Source organism: Pseudophryne corroboree, chromosome 11 (genome assembly GCF_028390025.1).
Source record: "Pseudophryne corroboree isolate aPseCor3 chromosome 11, aPseCor3.hap2, whole genome shotgun sequence".
Classification (NCBI taxonomy): Eukaryota; Metazoa; Chordata; class Amphibia; order Anura; family Myobatrachidae; genus Pseudophryne; species Pseudophryne corroboree.
The window spans coordinates 116,846,207-116,865,510 of NC_086454.1; the positions used below are offsets into that span (position 1 = coordinate 116,846,207).

General features: G+C 43.2%; 1 protein-coding gene across 1 annotated transcript in view; it reads right to left on the reverse strand.

Moving 5' to 3' along the window:
• Positions 1-19,304, reverse strand: part of MUC2 (mucin 2, oligomeric mucus/gel-forming) — a 166,536-nt gene that overhangs the window by 107,184 nt on the left and 40,048 nt on the right. Inside the window, exons 25-30 of the mRNA XM_063944190.1 lie at positions 17,790-17,921; positions 16,889-17,036; positions 16,608-16,654; positions 6,727-6,831; positions 4,713-4,757; positions 108-1,655 (exon numbers count right to left, since the gene is read on the reverse strand). Of these exons, the coding sequence (XP_063800260.1) occupies positions 108-1,655; positions 4,713-4,757; positions 6,727-6,831; positions 16,608-16,654; positions 16,889-17,036; positions 17,790-17,921 (2,025 nt within the window). The remainder of the gene's footprint in view (positions 1-107; positions 1,656-4,712; positions 4,758-6,726; positions 6,832-16,607; positions 16,655-16,888; positions 17,037-17,789; positions 17,922-19,304) is intronic.

The window sequence follows — 19,304 nt, forward strand, 5'->3', positions numbered from 1 at the left end:
TAAATAATGTCATGCATACTCTGTGATGTAGAAGCCTAACATCCAAACATTCTAACCAGACTTGTTATTTTATTTTTGGTATTACTGTAAACACAATATCCTCTCACCTGGAGTCCTTGTCTCTATTGTGGTAGTAGTTGGAGAAAAAGTAGTAGTTGGAGTTGTGGTTGTAGACTCAGTGGTAGTAGTAACTGTACTAGTGACAATAGGAGTAGTAGTTGGTGTTGTGGTTTCAGTTGGAGACTCAGGGGTTGTAGTAACTGTACTAGTAACAGCAGGAGTAGTAGTTGGTGTTGTGGTTACAGTTGTAGACTCAGGGGTTGTAGTAACTGTACTAGTGACAATAGGAGTAGTAGTTGGTGTTGTGGTTTCAGTTGGAAACTCAGGGGTTGTAGTAACTGTACTAGTGACAATAGGAGTAGTAGTTGGTGTTGTGGTTACAGTTGTAGACTCAGGGGTTGTAGTAACTTTACTAGTGACAATAGGAGTAGTAGTTGGTGTTGTGGTTTCAGTTGGAGACTCAGGGGTTGTAGTAACTGTACTAGTAGTAGTGACAATAAGAGTAGTAGTTGGTGTTGTGGTTACAGTTGTAGACTCAGGGGTTGTAGTAACTGTACTAGTGACAATAGGAGTAGTAGTTGGTGTTGTGGTTACAGTTGTAGTCTCAGGGGTTGTAGTAACTGTACTAGTGACAATAGGAGTAGTAGTTGGTGTTGTGGTTACAGTTGTAGACTCAGGGGTTGCAGTAACTTTACTAGTGACAATAGGAGTAGTAGCTGGTGTTGTGGTTTCAGTTGGAGACTCAGGGGTTGTAGTAACTGTACTAGTGACAATAGGAGTAGTAGTTGGTGTTGTGGTTACAGTTGTAGACTCAGGGGTTGTAGTAACTGTACTAGTGACAATAGGAGTAGTAGTTGGTGTTGTGGTTTCAGTTGGAGACTCAGGGGTTGTAGTAACTGTACTAGTGACAATAGGAGTAGTAGTTGGTGTTGTGGTTACAGTTGTAGACTCAGGGGTTGTAGTAACTGTACTAGTGACAATAGGAGTAGTAGTTGGTGTTGTGGTTTCAGTTGGAGACTCAGGGGTTGTAGTAACTGTACTAGTGACAATAGGAGTAGTAGTTAGTGTTGTGGTTGTAGTTGTAGACTTAGGGGTTGTAGTAACTGTACTAGTGACAATAGGAGTAGTAGTTGGTGTTGTGGTTTCATTTGGAGGCTCAGGGGTTGTAGTAACTGTACTAGTGACAATAGGAGTAGTAGTTGGTGTTGTGGTGGTTGGTGTTGTGGTGGTTGTTGTGGTACTGGGAGTTGTGGTATGTGTAGTGGAATGCCAACATTCCATGCTGCAGCAGTATACTCTGATCTCATAGTTGAAGCACTTCTGCCAGAGGTTATCATCCAGCTCTTGCTCACTGTTCCTGCAGATGAGTCCATATGATACATTGCAGTGAACGTTCTGTTTCAGATCATCCAAACTGACATCAGGTGCATTTACTGCTCTGCATTGTATCTGATCAATCTGATCGGGCAAATCACAGAATTTATGGTGTTTCCTTATCTCATCATATGTTTCATAATCGCCACTATGCAGGGATTCACCAGGCTTGCTGACATCAAACCACTGTGTCCATTGGCACACCTCCTCATAAACACACGCTGCACAAGACAAGACACAAGACATAGCAGATGAGCAAAATAATATATATTACTGGTAAACAGTACATAAAATGATATGAGACTGGTGACATAGGGGCTCAGGCGCAATTAGATGCATGCATCATAAAAATAAGCTCTAAAATCAGTTGTACAGTACATGCTACAGGCAGGGTCGGACTGGCCCACAGGCAGAGCCGGCCTTAGGCATAGGTAAACTAGGCAATTGCCTAGGGCATTTGATATGCCTAGGGGCATCAGCAGCTTCTGCTGATTAAAATGATATGCAGCATGCCTATATTCTGTGTGGTGGAATAATAATAATATTAATAATAATAATTTTATTTATATAGCACTCTTTCTCCAATAGGACTCAAGGCGCTTAACAGATACATAGCATAATATAGTACAGAAAATAATGATGTACATTTTCATACAATACAGAAGCATGAGGATACTAGCATTTCATATGCAGATACAGCCACAGTCTCACACAGTATATAGGCATGCTGCATATCATTTTAATCAGCAGAAGCTGCTTGTGCATCCTAGCCACATAGCAATGCAAATAAGATGCATTTTCATTAAAAAAAGGTGCCAGATAGCATTGAGGCAATATTTATGAGGACACATCTGTATCCAAGCAGAGGCGTAGGTCACAGTGTTAGTGGCAGTGTGATTGCTGTGTGCATGTGAGTGGGTTGGTTTTGCAGTAGTGTCCAAAATATGTGTAAGGAGCATTATGTGTGTCATGTAAAAATGCATTAATAATATGCAACATATGTGTAAGGGGCACTATGCGTGTCATTATGTGTAAAAGGGCATTAATAATGTGCAGCATATGTGTAAAAGGGTACTACTGTATGTGTGTCATTATGTGTATAGAGGCACTAATAATTTGCAGCAAATGTGTAGGGGGCACTATGTGTGTCATTATGTGTATAAGGGCATTAATAATGCGCAGCTTATGTGTAAGGGACATTATGCGTAAAAGGGCATTAATAAAGGTTGTCATAATGTGTAAGGCGCATTATGTTTATAAGGACATTAATAATGTGTCTCATATGTGTAAGGGGCATTACTGTGTGGAATTATGTGTATAAATGCATTACTAATCTGTGGCATTATGTGTATAAGGTGCTCTACTATGTGGCGTTGCATATAGAAAGGGCACTACTGTGTCGTCTAATTTGAATAGGGTGTGATGTAATGTGAATAAGGGGCTCTACTGTGAGTAGTAACGTTTATAAGGTAAAGTGATACTACTGTGGGATGTGATATGAATTATGAACACTATCACATGATCAAATGTAAATGAAGTTGCAGTACTGTGTGGCGTAATTGGAATTGGGGTTACTATTGTGTGGCCATGCCCCTTGCCAATAAAACACACCACTTTTTGGGCTGTGCGCCAAATGTGCAAACTGTTCCTATTTAAAATATAGGGGGTACAAACACCAAAATAAGGACTGCTATGGGTGAGGGGTGATGGTGCTGGGAAAGAAGTGCAAGGTCAGAGGCGGAACCAGCGGTGGTGCTAGGGGGCACCGGCCAAAATCTTGCCTAGGGCATCATATTGGTTAGGGCCGGCTCTGCCCACAGGGGCACAGGGGAAGCCACCGGTGGGCCACACTGCCTGTGGATGGGGGGCCCACTCCTTCTAAGGATTAGGTCCCAGATTGTGCACTTGAATTATACATTATTACATTATACTGCACAGAACTATGTTGTATTTCTACAGTGCATTGCTGTTATTTAGTCTGGTACATTATCATGCATACACTAGCAGTATTTATTATATAATATATATATTTATCAAGGAGCTTCTAAGCATGGGCCCCTACCACTGCATTTCTCCGGTGGGCCCTTCGTGCCCTAGTCCGACACTGGTTACAGGTTTATGACAGGATCACCTGGCACATTCCAGCAATGTATATATTACTGCCACCACTGAACACCAATGATCAATATAATAAGCCAGTAATATATACATTGCTGGCACAGGCCGGCAATGTATATATTACTGGCACCACGGCCCACCAATGTTTAAGTATAATATAAGCATGATATATAAATTGCAAGCAGAGTCCCCATTTATGCATGTGGCAGCAGTCCCCTTTTTACACATTACGGCACCACTCCCCCTTTTTACACACATTACGGCAGCAGTCCCCCTTTTTACACACATTACGGCAGCAGTCCCACTCTTTACACATTACGACAGCAGTCCCCCTTTTTACACACATTACGGCAGCAGTCCCCCTTTTTACACATTACGACAGCAGTCCCCCTTTTACAATGGCCCATGGAGGTCATTCCGAGTTGTTCGCTCGTTGTCGATTTTCGCAACAGAGCGATTAAGGCAAAAATGTGCATGCGCATGGTTCGCAGTGCGCATGCGGTTAGTATTTTACCACAAAACTTAATAGATTTACTCACGCCTGAATGAAAATTTTTCATCGTTGAAGTGATCGTTGTGTGATTGACAGGAAGTGGGTGTTTCTGGGCGGAAACTGGCCATTTTCTGGGAGTGTGCGGAAAAACGCAGGCGTGCCAGGGAAAAACGCGGGAGTGTCTGGAGAAACGGGGGAGTGGCTGGCCGGACGCTGGGCGTGTGTGTGACATCAAACCAGCAACGAAACGGCCTGAGCTGATCGTTATTTGTGAGTAGGTCTGGAGCTACTCAGAAACTGCTAAGAAATTTATTTTCGCTATTCTGCGAATCTTTCGTTCGCAATTCTGCTAAGCTAAGATACACTCCCAGAGGGCGGCGGCTTAGCGTGTGCAATGCTGCTAAAAGCAGCTAGCGAGCGACCAACTCGGAATCACCCATGTTCCCACCCTTGGAATTCAAACCCAGCCTATTATGTAAATAGCCTTTCTAATGAAAGATTTTCAGCAAAGTATTTCGCCCCCTGAAAATCACTTGCTCTTTGGGAAAATAGCTCAGTGTGTATGCATTACTTTAGGTGAAAGATATATCTTTCAGAGATGTTGTCAAAGTCTTTTGAAATGAAAATCTCCTAGTGTGTATAGGCCTAAGGAGTAGCAAGTACTTACTTGAAGATTGTTGGGTTGTTGAAGTCAAAGAGACTGTGCTGCTGACTGAAATTAGAAGGATTGGTTTATGAGTATAAATATTTTGAAGCAAATTACAAATCAGCAAAAAACTATAAACACACAATTACTGAGATTGTGTTAATGTGTACTTAAAAAGGATCAGCGTTTACATGGACAAATACATTTCTCAAAATGACTAAATTATATATGTACAGTATGTGTGAATATGTATACATTTTATTTATGGGGCTCACACAGAGCTGTATATACCACAATGCTGCGCAAAGTAGGTTAACACTGGAGAAATCTGGGTTAACCTCTTCTTAAGGTAGAGGGTTTCTCATGTGGTTTTGGCAGAGATTTGGCTGTTTCTCTGCTTCATAAATAGACCAAATAGTGTTTCTCATAGGCAACTGTCTGTAAATAGGAACCCAAATTATTGCAGGTGTAATGACCCAGGGAGGATGAGAGGGGCAAGTGAAATCTACAGGTCACTGTCTGATGGAAGGTCACTTGTATCGGGATCCGGTCTCTAGGTCGACAGTAACTAGGTCGACAATGTTTAGGTTGACCACTATTGGTCGACAGTAACTAGGTCGACATGGTGTCAAGGTCGACAGGGTCTCTAGGTCAACATGTTCTTGGTCAAAAGGTTGACATGAGTTCTTCACATTTTTTTCTTTTTTTGAACTTTTTCATACTTATCGATCCACACGGACTCTGATTGGGAATAGTAACCTGGCCCGAAGCATGGCGAGCGAAGCGAGCCATGCAAGGGGACACGGTGCACTAATTGGGGTTCCCGGTCACTGTACGGAGAAAACGACACAAACCCCCCCATTAAAAACACATGTCGACCTTTTGACCTGTCGACCTAGACCATGTCGACCTAGAGACCCTGTCGACCTAGCATCCCTGTCGACCTAGTTACTGTCGACCATTAGTGGTCGACCCAAACATGGTTGACTTAGACACTGTCGACCATATGAACCACACCCCTTGTATCTTACAGAGATTCAAATAATTTTTCCATGGTTTTGGTAGTCCCTGTCTCTCTGGTTTAAATTGCTAGGAGTGAGTTTATGGAGTACTCCGACAATTTAGGGACTTTGATTTAAGCCCTTTCTTCCTAGTTAGAGTGATACTTACACATGTGTATAGCATGTTGTTTATGTACTAAATGGAAACTCATTGTTGGCAAGTGATAGTTCACAACATTCTTAAGGGGTCTATTCATGAAGCAGTGAAAAGAGTGGAGCAGTGAGCCTGTGGAGAAGTTGCCCATGGCAACCAATCAGCTGCTCCGTACAGTTGTATAATATGCAAATTATAAATGTAACCTTAATACTGATTGGCTGCCATGGGCAACTTCTCCACTGGTTCACTTTTCCATACTTGTCACTGCTTCATGAATAGACTCCTGAGTGAAGTAAGGTAAATTTGGTTCCTGACAGTCAGGTGAAAGAATACAAATGTGGTTGACTGTAGGAACATATTTCATGATGGATCTTCCATAAACTTTATTTTCTAATTATTGATGAAGCTTTCTCTCACATTACTTTTATTCTACCATATATTGTTGTGATTTTCTGATTTTGCTGAAAGTTTACTTTTTATGTAATATTTGTGCATATTGAACCAATTACGAATTGCTTGTGTTTCTTGTAGTGGTGATGATGAGTATAGTTTGCATATTATAATAAAAGGATTACTATAGTGTCTTGCTCAATTGTAATAATTATCTCCCCCAGAGAATATATGATAATGGACTATAAAATTAAGCTGTATATATGTAAAAAAAAAATAGTTAATGTTAATTGTAAAAAAAAATTAATTTTTACATTTTGACAAACTACTTTTATTTTGCCAAACACAATTTTACTGATATATGAATAAAAGAGGGGGTTTGCATAGCATGACATGGGTAAAAATGTCTCTAAAGGTCATATTTTGATGCTATTACAGTGACAGAATCTATAGGAAACACAGCTTGAAGAATCTGTGGACGTATTACCTGTTGTGGTCAGACTGGTGGTTGTCGGAGCAGTGGTGACAGTAGTGGTGGCTGTGGTTGTGGGTATTGTAGTGGAACAGACACCTGAAGGGGGACAGGCACAATCTACAATGAAAGAGACAATAAATAAAACACTTTGGGTTGTAACTTACTGTATGTCACTTTTCTGGTGAACAAATCATGGTAGCACCACTTACTGAAATTTCACAGTATGAGTGCAAGTAGATTCAATGGGGGGTATTCAATTGTGTGAAAAGTCAGTTGGGTGTCTGTTTTTTTCTTATCTAATAGACAGGAAAAAATAGACACCCAATCTACTTTTCAAACAATTGAATTCCCCCCTCTGACTCTTTATTTTCAAAGATGTACTGTATGGGATAGAGGTGCTTCTCTGTTTTACAGTATCTCTAAAAAAAGTGCAGAAACTTGCAGACAAAGACATTCAACTGCAGAACATGGTGGATTAATGCACAGACATAGAGAATGGCCACTTGATGTATTTTCATGTGTTAATTGTTAAATGTAAAGTATAAGATATGAGAATTATTTCATTTACTCACACCTTTCCCTGGGACAGTCCCTTGTCTGCCAAGTAATTCTAGCTGCTGTCCAGGGGTTCAGTTGCTATATAGCAGCCGTGCAAACGCTATGCCGCCTCCCACTGGGAGTGTATTTTAGCTTGGCAGAAGTGCGAACGAAAGGATCACAGAGCGGCAGCAAAGTTTTTTTGTGCAGTTTTAGAGTAGCTCAATACCTACTCAGCGCTTGCGAACACTTCAGACTGATCAGTTCCTGTTTTGACGTCACAAACACGCCCTGCGTTTTTCCTGGCACGACTGTGTTTTTACGAACACTCCCTGAAAACGGTCAGTTGACACTCAGAAACGCCCACTTCATGTCAATCACTCTGCGGTCAGCAGTGCGACTGAAATGCTTCGCTAGACCCTGTGTGAAACTACATCGGCCGTTGTAATAGTACGTCGCATGCGCATGCGCAGAAGTGCCTTTTTTTCCCTCATCGCTACACAGCGAACGAATGCAGCTGGCGATCAAGTCGGAATGACTACCAATGTCCTGATACCCAAATTGTTTCACTAATGTTTATGTCTAACATAACAAAACTGTAAATGTCACCCATAATTCTAGTTACAGTGAAATTATACTATAAATACATTTTTTGTAACAAAAAATAAAATATAAAAAATGAAACAAATATAAATAACGTTTTTATGAATAAGTGGTTGGTTTTCTTAGATCGGGAAAACTATTTAAGGGGAAAAAAGCCATGTAAGATTTCTTTTATTCATTTTTTTTTTTTGCTTCAATTTGGACATATACAATAATTTAATATTTCTAGTTTCGCACTTATATTTTAGTACTACCCATGACCTACTGTATGTAGGTTAAAAATCCTCTTTTTTCTGGCATTGCGGTATTTCTGGATTACATTTACAGTATATTATGAGAGGTACATATTATGCTTTCATTTTATCATCACTAGTTCCCTTTAGTTCTGCTTTGTTGGCAGTTAAAATATAACTTGTTCATTTAGTTACAGTATGTTAAAGCGAAAGTAATTGATTTTTTTGTTCTTTGTAATTATAGCTTTTTATCCCATATCAGTATTATTTTCAACACTGCCTACGAGATGTATATTGTAGAATCATATGTTTCAAATAAAATCGGTAATAAATAGTTGCATTGTAATCAGGGCCGGATTAAGCCTTGTGGCCTGGGGGGCACTTAAGACAGGGGGGCCTGCCCCCCACATCGCTGCCAACACTCTGAAAATACCGACCTCCGCTGGCGGTAGGGTCTTCCTGATATCAAACTCTATTACCTAGCCTCCCATTTCTCCCATATTGTCACCTCTTATGCTCCTCCTGGGTCCGTATCCTGGTTGGATATCGAATCAGCCTATGTGAACCTTCCAGACCTGACCCCCCTGTGGGGTTTGCCCTCTACCTCCCGGCCCCCAACATCCAAACTACTCCCCACTATTAAATTTAAACTTAGAATTTGGGACTCTCACACTCTGAAGATGGGTCTTACCACCACTCCCTCACCCTTGACCCCTATCTGGCAGAACCCTATGTTTCCTCCTGGATTCTCGATTACAAGGTCCCGTGCATGGACACTGCTGGGCTTCAAATTCCCGATTGATTTTGCAGATCGAGGTCAATGGTTGTCCCTATCGGATCTCCTACAGAGGACCCCTTCGCACACACTTAATCCCTTTAAATTCCTACAAATTCATCACTTTTTAGGTTCCTTGCCCTCCTCTGCTTTGCTTCGTAACCTTACCCCCTTTGAAAGTTTATGTAAAAACTCCCACCTCTCCAAAGGCTTAATTTCCCACCTTTACTCCCTCCTATTAGATTCTTCCCTTCCCTCTTCCTGGTCCCACAAACTTGCTTGGGAGCGTGATCTTAGGTCTCCCCCGGAGAGCGAGGGCTGGGAGGACATGAGACTGGGGATAGCTAAGTGCTCTATTGCTACTGCTTTCAAAGAGATGGCTTACAAGATTTACTACCATTGGTACTATACCCCTGATAGACTCAATAAACTCTTTCCATCTTCCTCCCCTAACTGCTGGTGGAACTGCAGATGTAGAGGCACTATGCTTCATATATGGTGGACCTGCCCAATCATTGTTTCCTTCTGGAATCTAGTCCATTTCCTCCTGAAGTCCCTTCTGGAATCTCCCATGCTGGAAGACCCCTGGATCTTTTTACTGTGTTACCCTCCCCCGATGCTTGATAAATTCTCCCAAAAACTGACTACACACATTCTAACTGCGGCGAAATTGCTGATTGCTCTCAATTGGAAAAATCCCTCTCCCCCTCTCTCCCATCCCTTAAAGCCAAAATCTGGCATATTGCATCAATGGAGAGGATTACATATTATCTCCATGATTGGGGTCACATTTTTGAGCAGGTCTGGACCCCTTGGCTCGTTGCTGAACGTAGACCGCCGCCTCCCCCCTCTTATTCTTAGCTCCATCCGCAGGCCCATGGGCATCGGCTATCTCTCCTATTCTCCTCCATCTTTTCTTTTTTTTCTTCTCTCCTTTGCCCTTCTTTCTTAAGCTAACTGTTTTCGAAATAAGTACTGTGCTTTAATTACACCGTGGTTCTCCCCTCCCCCCCCCACCCCTTCCTTTTCCCCCTCCCCCCCACATTTGATACTTTGTTGCCAATGTTTTATTTTTTATTGTTCTTGTTCTTTATTCTAAAAATATGTTTTTTGCTGGACGTTGGTTTTCCTGACCGCTTGTCCTTTTTCTTATTGTATTGTTTAGCCACTCTGTTTAAGCATACGAAAATAAAGAATAAAAAAAAAAAAAAGACATGGGGGCCCGGTGGAAAGTGAGGGATGTATATTAGATTGTGCGTACCTCCCAACATGTCTCATTTCAGGAGGGACAAAATGCTCTCTACCTGGACTTCGATCTTAATATATGATCGATGTCACCTGTCTTGAACTATTTAATTGATAAGAAAGGTGTTTCAACACAGGTGTTTGCAATCATAAATTAAGAAGGAAGTCCAGGTAGAAAGCGTTTTGCACCTTCGGTAATGGGTCACGGTGGGAGGGATATATTGTGTATATTATATTTAAAACTATGCTATATATTAGTTTTAAACTAATAGTTTAATAATAATGACTGGCATTCCTGACAAATACCTCTCTCCACTACAATCTATCCTCAATGCTGCTGCCCATCTCATCTTCCTCACCAAACGCACTACATCCACCTCTCCTCTCTTACTAGACCTTCACTGGCTCCCCTTCCCTTTCAGAATCCATTTCAAGCTTCTCACACTCGCTTACAAAGCCCTCACCCACTCCTCTCCCATCTACATCTCTGACCTTATCTCCCTTTACACTCCCACCCGTCTTCTTCGCTCTGCTAATGCACGCCGACTCTCCTGCCTACGGATTACTTCCTCCCACTCCTACCTCCAAGATTTTTTACGTGCTGCACCAATTCTCAGGAATTCCCTACCTCTCCCCCTCAGACTCTCCACCTCTCTACAAAACTTCAAACGGGTTCTCAAGACCCACTTCTTCACCAAACCCAGCCAAATCTCATCCTAACCCTCTGTTCTATGCTATCAATGTACCCCATCTGTGTCACCCCTATCTGTTTACCCCTCCCCTTCAGAATGTAAGCTCTCACGAACAGGGCCCTCTTCCCTCATGTGCTTATCCTTTCTTACTTTAATAATCTTCACCTGCACCAAATCCAGCAGTCTTGTGCCACCTGATACTTATTCCAGTGTCATCTGCTGATGTAACTATGTTTATTTACCCTGTACTTGTCCTATACTGACATCAACTGTAAGTTGCTGTTTTTCTGTTTGATTATTTGTTTATGTACTCTGTAATTGGGCGCTGCGGAACCCTTGTGGCGCGCCATATAAATAAAGGATAATAATAATAATAATAATGAGCAAATAAGCAGAATGGTCGGCGTTGTACATTAAAGTGAAGCTGTTTTCTCTTAAATCAGGCTTGTCCCCGAAAAACACACTTTCTTGTAAAACCTGGAAACCTTTCCCATATGGCAGAAACTTACATTAAAGTTCTGACCCGCAGACCTTTAAAGTTATCTTTATCTTCCCTTCTTTAAACCCACCAGCATTTAAAAGGTATGCAGCAGACACTTACATTAAAATCCTGTCTCGCATTCACATAGCAGTTTCTTTAATCCTCCATATACATCCGGACACAGGCTGGCTCCAAAACCAAGTTTTAATAAGAAGAGTCAAATGTAACAAACACTAAGTTCACAGGTACAATGTAACAGCCAGAGTGAAGCAAGTGTGTGAAGACGCTGGATCTTATGTGCGGCACTGCCTGGCTGCAGACACAGACTCGATGATAAATGGCAGCAGCACACGTCCTCTCTCACCGGCAGTTGTAACAAGCAGCTGGTTACAAATTCACGATAACGGCTAGCTCTGACGCGTTTCCGGGATAGCAATCCCCTTTGTCAAAGAGTCAAGGACGCTACATTTTACTCTTCTTATTAAAACTTGTTTATAAAGATGCCTTTCAAGGTCTGCGGGTCAGAACCTTAATGTAAGTTTCTGCCATATGGGAAACGTTTCTAGGTGTTACAAGAAAGTGTGTTTTCAGGGACAAACTTGATTTAAGAGAAAACAGCTTCACTTTAATGTACAGCACCGACCACTCTGCTTATTTGCTCATTGTCTAATTGGGGTTTATACAGGTGTACTCCTGCAGAGTGTGGCTGCAGTGCATAGGGCAGTGCAGGATCACATTTTGTTTTAATTACTAATAGTTTAAAAATGCCTGGGTATTGTTTATACAGTATCTCCAACCTTAAAATACACATAGAAAAATAAAATAATTTATCTTGTCCACATGCAAGAATAGCAGCAGCCTCTGTACTACTTACACACTGGGATAGGACTCAGGAGGACTCTCTGTGTGTGTCTCTATCTCTAGACCCAAGTGGTTTAGTTGCATAAAAGTTTACACAAGACTCAGACACCCAGGCAGGGAGGAGGAGAAGCTGGGATCGCTGTGTCGCTTACAGCTCTCTCCACCCTCCTATCTCTCCTCTGGTCAGAAAGCTCAGTCTGTAGCTCATGAAACATGATATGTCTCTGCCTGCACTGCATAGTGTCCTGCTCGCATTCTGGTTCTCGCATTAAGAAGGAAAGCAAGTGGTATCAATGTGCTCTGGCCGGGGAGGCCCTGACACAGGGGGCCCCGGGGTAGAGTATGCCCTGCATCCCCCCCTTAATCTGGCTATGATTGTACTTTTGAAAAGATCTGCAGTGTAATGCCATAGTAAAACAAAATGCATTTTACTTATTGCTGCAGCTATCCCGAAAGACCTTGTCATTTTCACTGTTTAGCGACTATCTTTGTTCCTGAAATTGATTTGGATGTAAAGCCAAAAATGAAAACAAAATGACTGTGCACTTGGGTAAAACCATATTACGGGCAGATGTAACATGCAGAGATATTTTGATTTGGGTGGGATGTGTCCAAATTAAAATCAAAATTCCAGTGTAAAAAAAAAAAATCTGTGTGATGCAAAAGGAGCCAGTATATTAACCCAGCACAGAAAAAATATAAATGTATTTGCACCCCTTGCATTGCCCCCTTCCATTGCAAGATGGTTTGTTCCAAATACAAAATTGCTTGCTTTTTTTTTTTTTTTCTGCTTTATTTCCAAATCAGAATCTGGCATTACAGTACAGTATGTAACTCCCTTGTTCCTCGTTTATGCTGTGTGATATCATAGTGTTCATTCTAGCACCTGCACTTTTCAAAATCCGTGAAGTTTCTCTTTGCTGCCTGGGATGTCGCCAGGCCTGCGCTACCCACCCAGCAAATGGATGTAGAGCAGGGAGGCGCCAGGCTGGAGAGGTGCTCCCCACTCTGCATCCCTGTGCTGAGGTCCCCAGCTGATGCCGGCTGCTGCGCCTTTCACACTACAGTGGCACCGGCAGCAGGAAGAATCCTCTCTCTCTCCCCCACTTTCAACACAGCCTCAGGCATTAAAAAGTCGGCGGAGATACACAGACTGAGAGCGCGAAGCTACATGGACTGAGAGGGCGGGGCTACATGGGACAACAAGACTGCAGTAGTCTAGAGGAGGATATGCTGCTCCAGATCCAGCCAGCCAGACTGTGATACAGCAGGTAAGTGGATGGAGAGAGTGAGGATGTGTGTGTGTGTGTGTGTGTGTGTGTGTGTGTGTGTGTGTGTGTGTGTGTGTATGTGTTTCTGAGTATGCATGTGTGTTTGTGTGGGGGGGGGTGCGGGCTTGGGAGGCATAATACTATACTGCTGGGATGTTATGTGTAAGTTGCGTTACTGCAAGCTGCGTTACTGCTGTGGACATTATGTATAAGCGGCGCTACTGCTAGGGGCGTTATGTATCAGTGGCACTATTGCTGGGGACATTATGTATCAGCAATACTACTGCGGGGGGCATTATGTATAGGTGGTGCAATTACTGGGTACATTATGTATTAGTGGCGCTACTACTGGGGGCGTCATGTATTAGTGGCGCTACTACTGGGAGTGTAATGTATTAGTGGCGCTACTACTGGGAGCGTTATGTATCAGCGGCGCCACTACTGGGGGCGTCATGTATTAGTGGCGCTACTACTGGGAGTGTAATCTATCAGCGGCGCTACTACTGGGAGTGTTATGTATCAGCGGCGCTACTACTGGGAGTGTTATGTATCAGCAGCGCTACTACTGGGAGTGTTATGTATCAGCGGCGCTACTACTGGGAGTGTTATGTATCAGCGGCGCTACTACTGGGAGTGTTATGTATCAGTGGCGCTACTACTGGGAGCATTATGCATCAGTGGCGCTACTACTGGGAGTGTTATGTATCAGTGGCGCTACTACTGGGGGCGTCATGTATTAGTGGCGCTACTACTGGGAGTGTAATGTATTAGTGGCGCTACTACTGGGAGTGTTATGTATCAGCGGCGCTACTACTGGGAGTGTTATGTATCAGTGGCGCTACTACTGGGAGCATTATGCATCAGTGGCGCTACTACTGGGAGTGTTATGTATCAGTGGCGCTACTACTGGGGGCGTTATGTATCAGCGGCGCTACTACTGGGAGCGTTATGCATCAGTGGCGCTACTACTGGGAGTGTTATGTATCAGCGGCGCTACTACTGGGAGCGTTATGCATCAGTGGCGCTACTACTGGGAGTGTTATGTGTCAGCGGCGCTACTACTGGGAGTGTTATGTATCAGTGGCGCTACTACTGGGAATGTAATGTATTAGTGGCGCTACTACTGGGAGTGTTATGTATCAGCGGCGCTACTACTGGGAGTGTTATGTATCAGTGGCACTACTACTGGGAGTGTAATGTATCAGCGGCGCTACTACTGGGGGCGTCATGTATTAGTGGCGCTACTACTGGGAATGTAATGTATTAGTGGCGCTACTACTGGGAGTGTTATGTATCAGCGGCGCTACTACTGGGAGTGTTATGTATCAGTGGCACTACTACTGGGAGTGTAATGTATTAGTGGCGCTACTACTGGGAGCGTTATGCATCAGTGGCGCTACTACTGGGAGTGTAATGTATTAGTGGCGCTACTACTGGGAGCGTTATGCATCAGCGGCGCTACTGCTGGGAGCGTTATGCATCAGCGGCGCTACTACTGGGAGCGTTATGTATCAGTGGCGCTACTACTGGGAGCGTTATGTATCAGTGGCGCTACTACTGGGAGCGTTTTGTATCAGTGGCACTACTACTGGGGGCGTCATGTATTAGTGGCGCTACTACTGGGGGCGTCATGTATTAGTGGCGCTACTACTGGGAGTGTTATGTATCAGCGGCGCTACTACTGGGAGTGTTATGTATCAGCGGGGCTACTACTGGGAGCGTTATGCATCAGTGGCGCTACTACTGGGAGTGTTATATATCAGTGGCGCTACTACTGGGAGCATTATGCATCAGTGGCGCTACTACTGGGAGTATTATGTATCAGCGGCGCTACTACTGGGAGTGTTATGTATCAGTGGCGCTACTACTGGAAGCGTTATGTATCAGTGGCGCTACTACTGGGAGCGTTATGTATCAGTGGCGCTACTACTGGGAGCGTTTTGTATCAGTGGCACTACTACTGGGGGCGTCATGTATTAGTGGCGCTACTACTGGGACTGTTAAGTATCAGTGGCGCTACTACTGGGCTGGGAGTGTTATGTATCAGCGGCGCTACTACTGGGAGTGTTATGTATCAGTGGCACTACTACTGGGGGCGTCATGTATTAGTGGCGCTACTACTGGGAGTGTTATGTATCAGTGGCGCTACTACTGGGAGTGTTATGTATCAGTGGCTGTACTGCTGGGAGTGTTATGCATTAACGGCGCTACTACTGGGAGTGTTATGTATCAGCGGCGCTACTACTGGGAGTGTTATGTATCAGTGGCACTACTACTGGGGGCGTCATGTATTAGTGGCGCTACTACTGGGAGTGTAATGTATTAGTGGCGCTACTACTGGGGGCGTCATGTATTAGTGGCGCTACTACTGGGGGCGTCATGTATTAGTGGCACTACTACTGGGGGCGTCATGTATTAGTGGCGCTACTACTGGGAGTGTAATGTATTAGTGGCGCTACTACTGGGAGTGTTATGTATCAGTGGCGCCAGTGGCGCTACTACTGGGAGCATTATGTATCAGCGGCGCTACTGCTGGGAGCGTTATGCATCAGCGGCGCTACTACTGGGAGCATTATGTATCAGTGGCGCTACTACTGGGAGCGTTATGTATCAGTGGCGCTACTACTGGGAGCGTTTTGTATCAGCGGCTCTACTGCTGGGGGCGTTATGTATAAGCGGCACTACAGCTGTGGATATTATGTGTATAAGCGGCGGTGTAATGTGAATAAGATTGTGCTACTTTGTGGCTTAATTTGAAATGGGGGTACTATTATGTGGCCACATCATTCCTTGTGAGACCACACCCCTTTTTTAATGCGCGCCATCCCTTTGTAAATTATGGGAGGGTGCAAATGTATAGTTTGCAGGGGGGAGCCAAACACCCTAGCACTGGCCCTGGGTGTTGCTCTTTATTTTGGTGCTTGTAGCACCTTTTGGTCTGTATCTGAGACACTGGTCTGTGTCTGAGATACAGATCAGACTGTGCTAAAAGCACCACAGCAGAGAGTGACATCCCAGGCAGGAAAGTGAAAAGTGCAGGGTGCTGCTAGTATAAACACTGGTATCAGATTATGGTACAACATGTGTATACAGTTTACTCCATGTGGTTATAGTATAATTATGCTCACCATAGAAGAGAAAACACAGAACCAATATAAAAAAGTCCTTTTCTGCATAACTAAATGCTAAATGTACCTGATTGATTATAGTAACAGTCCAGTTTTGATTCTGCTGAACATACACTAAAATGAGACAAAAAATCATAAATTAAACACAGGTAAACCTTTTGATGCCTTTACAAACTAATAGCGATTGCATTGTGCGAACAAATCATTACACAAGATTGCAGTCTCAGAACGTCACATAAAAAAACAGGATATAAGTTTATTGTTTTAACATAAGGATGTGTATTGTGCCATATGCATAAACATTTATAGAGACTCACTTTAAATTATGCACAAAATCATAATTCTTACCATGTGTAACATTCCTCATGAGAAGGCACCTTATCACCAATCTCATAGTATGTGTTATTAATGTAACAACCGCATTCCTCCTTGGTCACACATATCTTCTTTGACTCATCAAAAATAGGTTTATCTTTTGGGCAAGTTGGGTAGCAGCCTTAAAAAGATACATATTTAATTTGTGAGTTGGGATAAGCTTCATCCTGTATGTCATGTTGTGAAAATGTAAGTCTATTGAATAGAAGTACAATCTGAGCAGAGATTTAAGTAATGTATCAATGTATATCACTACTATGCGCTCTTGTAGCACTGAAGACACAATTGTAATGTTACATAAATCTTTCTGTGCTTTGTGTTTGATACAGCGATATAATATGTTACATTTTGTCTGCAAAAATCAGATCTCTGGGGGTTATTCTGACCCGATCGCACACTGCAGTTTATCGCAGCGGTGCAATCGGGTCAGAACTGCGCATGCACCGGCCGCTACGATCGCCTCTGCCTGATTGAGGCAGAGGCGGTCGCTGGGCAGGGGGGGGCGGGGGGTTCGGAACGGCTCACACGCAGCCGCTGCGGGCCGGGGAGTGATTATTAGCTCCCGGCCAGCGCGCTAAAGCTGCGCTGGTCGGGAGCTACTCTTGAAGTGCAAAGGCATTGCCGTTGTGCGATGCCTTTGCACTTCTGCAGGGGGGGGGGGGGGGCGGCACTGACATGCGGGGCGGGATAGCCCTGTGCTGGGCGTCCCCCCGCATGTCAGTGTGAATGATCGTAGCACAGCTACGATCATCTCGGAATGACCCCCTCTGTGTTGTTCAAGTAGTTGCACCAAGTTTTATTCGGCATGTGCCAATGATGTGGTGACCTATTATGGGATACAGAATATCATTTATGGCTGTTCTGGAGCACTTACCTTCCAGATAAGTGATGGTGACATTAGTATAGACATTATTGATAGATCGGCATGTCTGTATGTTGTGATTACCACATGGGTGATAATGCCACTCGCACTCATCCTTCGGATTGTAGTAGTCACAAAATATGGCTAAAGTAAAAAAAAAATGTTTTCTGTAAACAGTTCAGCAGCATATATTTCTACAATTCACATGCTTATAGATGGCTAATTAATATTGGTTAATTAGACTTGCACTAACCATGAATTGTACATTAAGATGATGCTACATCCTAATGCACTGTAAAACATAGAATAACAGATTAAAAATGTCTAAATATTTTAAATGTTCAGAATATGGTCACAGTATAATGGCCCTCATTCCGAGTTGTTCGCTCGCTAGCTGCTTTTAGCAGCCGTGCAAACACTAAGCCGCCACCCTCTGGGAGTGTATCTTAGCTTAGCAGAGGTGCGAATGAAAGGATCGCAGCGCTGCTACAAAGAAAGATTGTGCTGCTTCAGAGTAGCTCGAGACCTACTCCTACCTTGCGATCACTTCAGACTATTTAGTTCCTGTTTTGACGTCACAAACACGCCCTGCGTTCGGTCAGCCACGCCTACGTTTTTCCAGCCACTCCTGCGTTTTTATCTGGCACGCCTGCGTTTTTACACGCACTCCCCGAAAACGGTCAGTAACCACCCAGAAACACCCACTTCCTGTCAATCACTCTGCGGCCAACAGTGCGACTGAAAAGCGTCGCTAGAGCTTGTGTAAAACTGCATCGGTTTTTGTGAAAGTACGACGCGCCCCATACGCATGCACAGAATTGCCGTTTTTTTACCTGATTGCTGCGCTGCGAACTAAAGCAGCTAGCGATCAACTCGGAACGAGGGCCATTGTTGTAAGAGTATTGACGTCATATTACAACTTTCAAATAGTCCAAATGCATTTGGATAAAGAATTGGGGTTTAAATCAGATCAAATGTTTTGCTAGTATGAATAATAGTAATAACCTACGTATTTTGCTTTTTAAACACCAATTTCAGGGCTAACAAGATGTAAATATCAAACAATATTTGTAGGATATATCCCCAAGACAGTATAATTGATTATGGCTTCTCATCAGAGGTCCAGAGAATTTCTATAGACCTCCTTACTGAATTAGAACAATAAATAGATTTTTTTTTGGAGGTACAGTATCTGGAATTCTATGAAGCGGTCTTGTTGTATCCACCCTTATTATTCTTGTGGCCTGTTTTATTCATGATAGTTGTGTGACTGTAAATTACTGCAAATTTGCTAATAGTGCTGTACTGGTTTGTTGTATGCCATTCAATATGAAAAATAATAATATAGAGATAATTAAGGTAAATAAATATATATCCAATATAATAACAGACTAATTCTGCTCCACATCTCCATGGGGAGAATTCAAGCGTTTTGCATGCCAGCGGCCACCAGATGGCGCCTGATGGAGCAATTCTAGTGTTGCTCTGTTCGGGTACACACAGCCACCAATGCTGACATTACTGTTA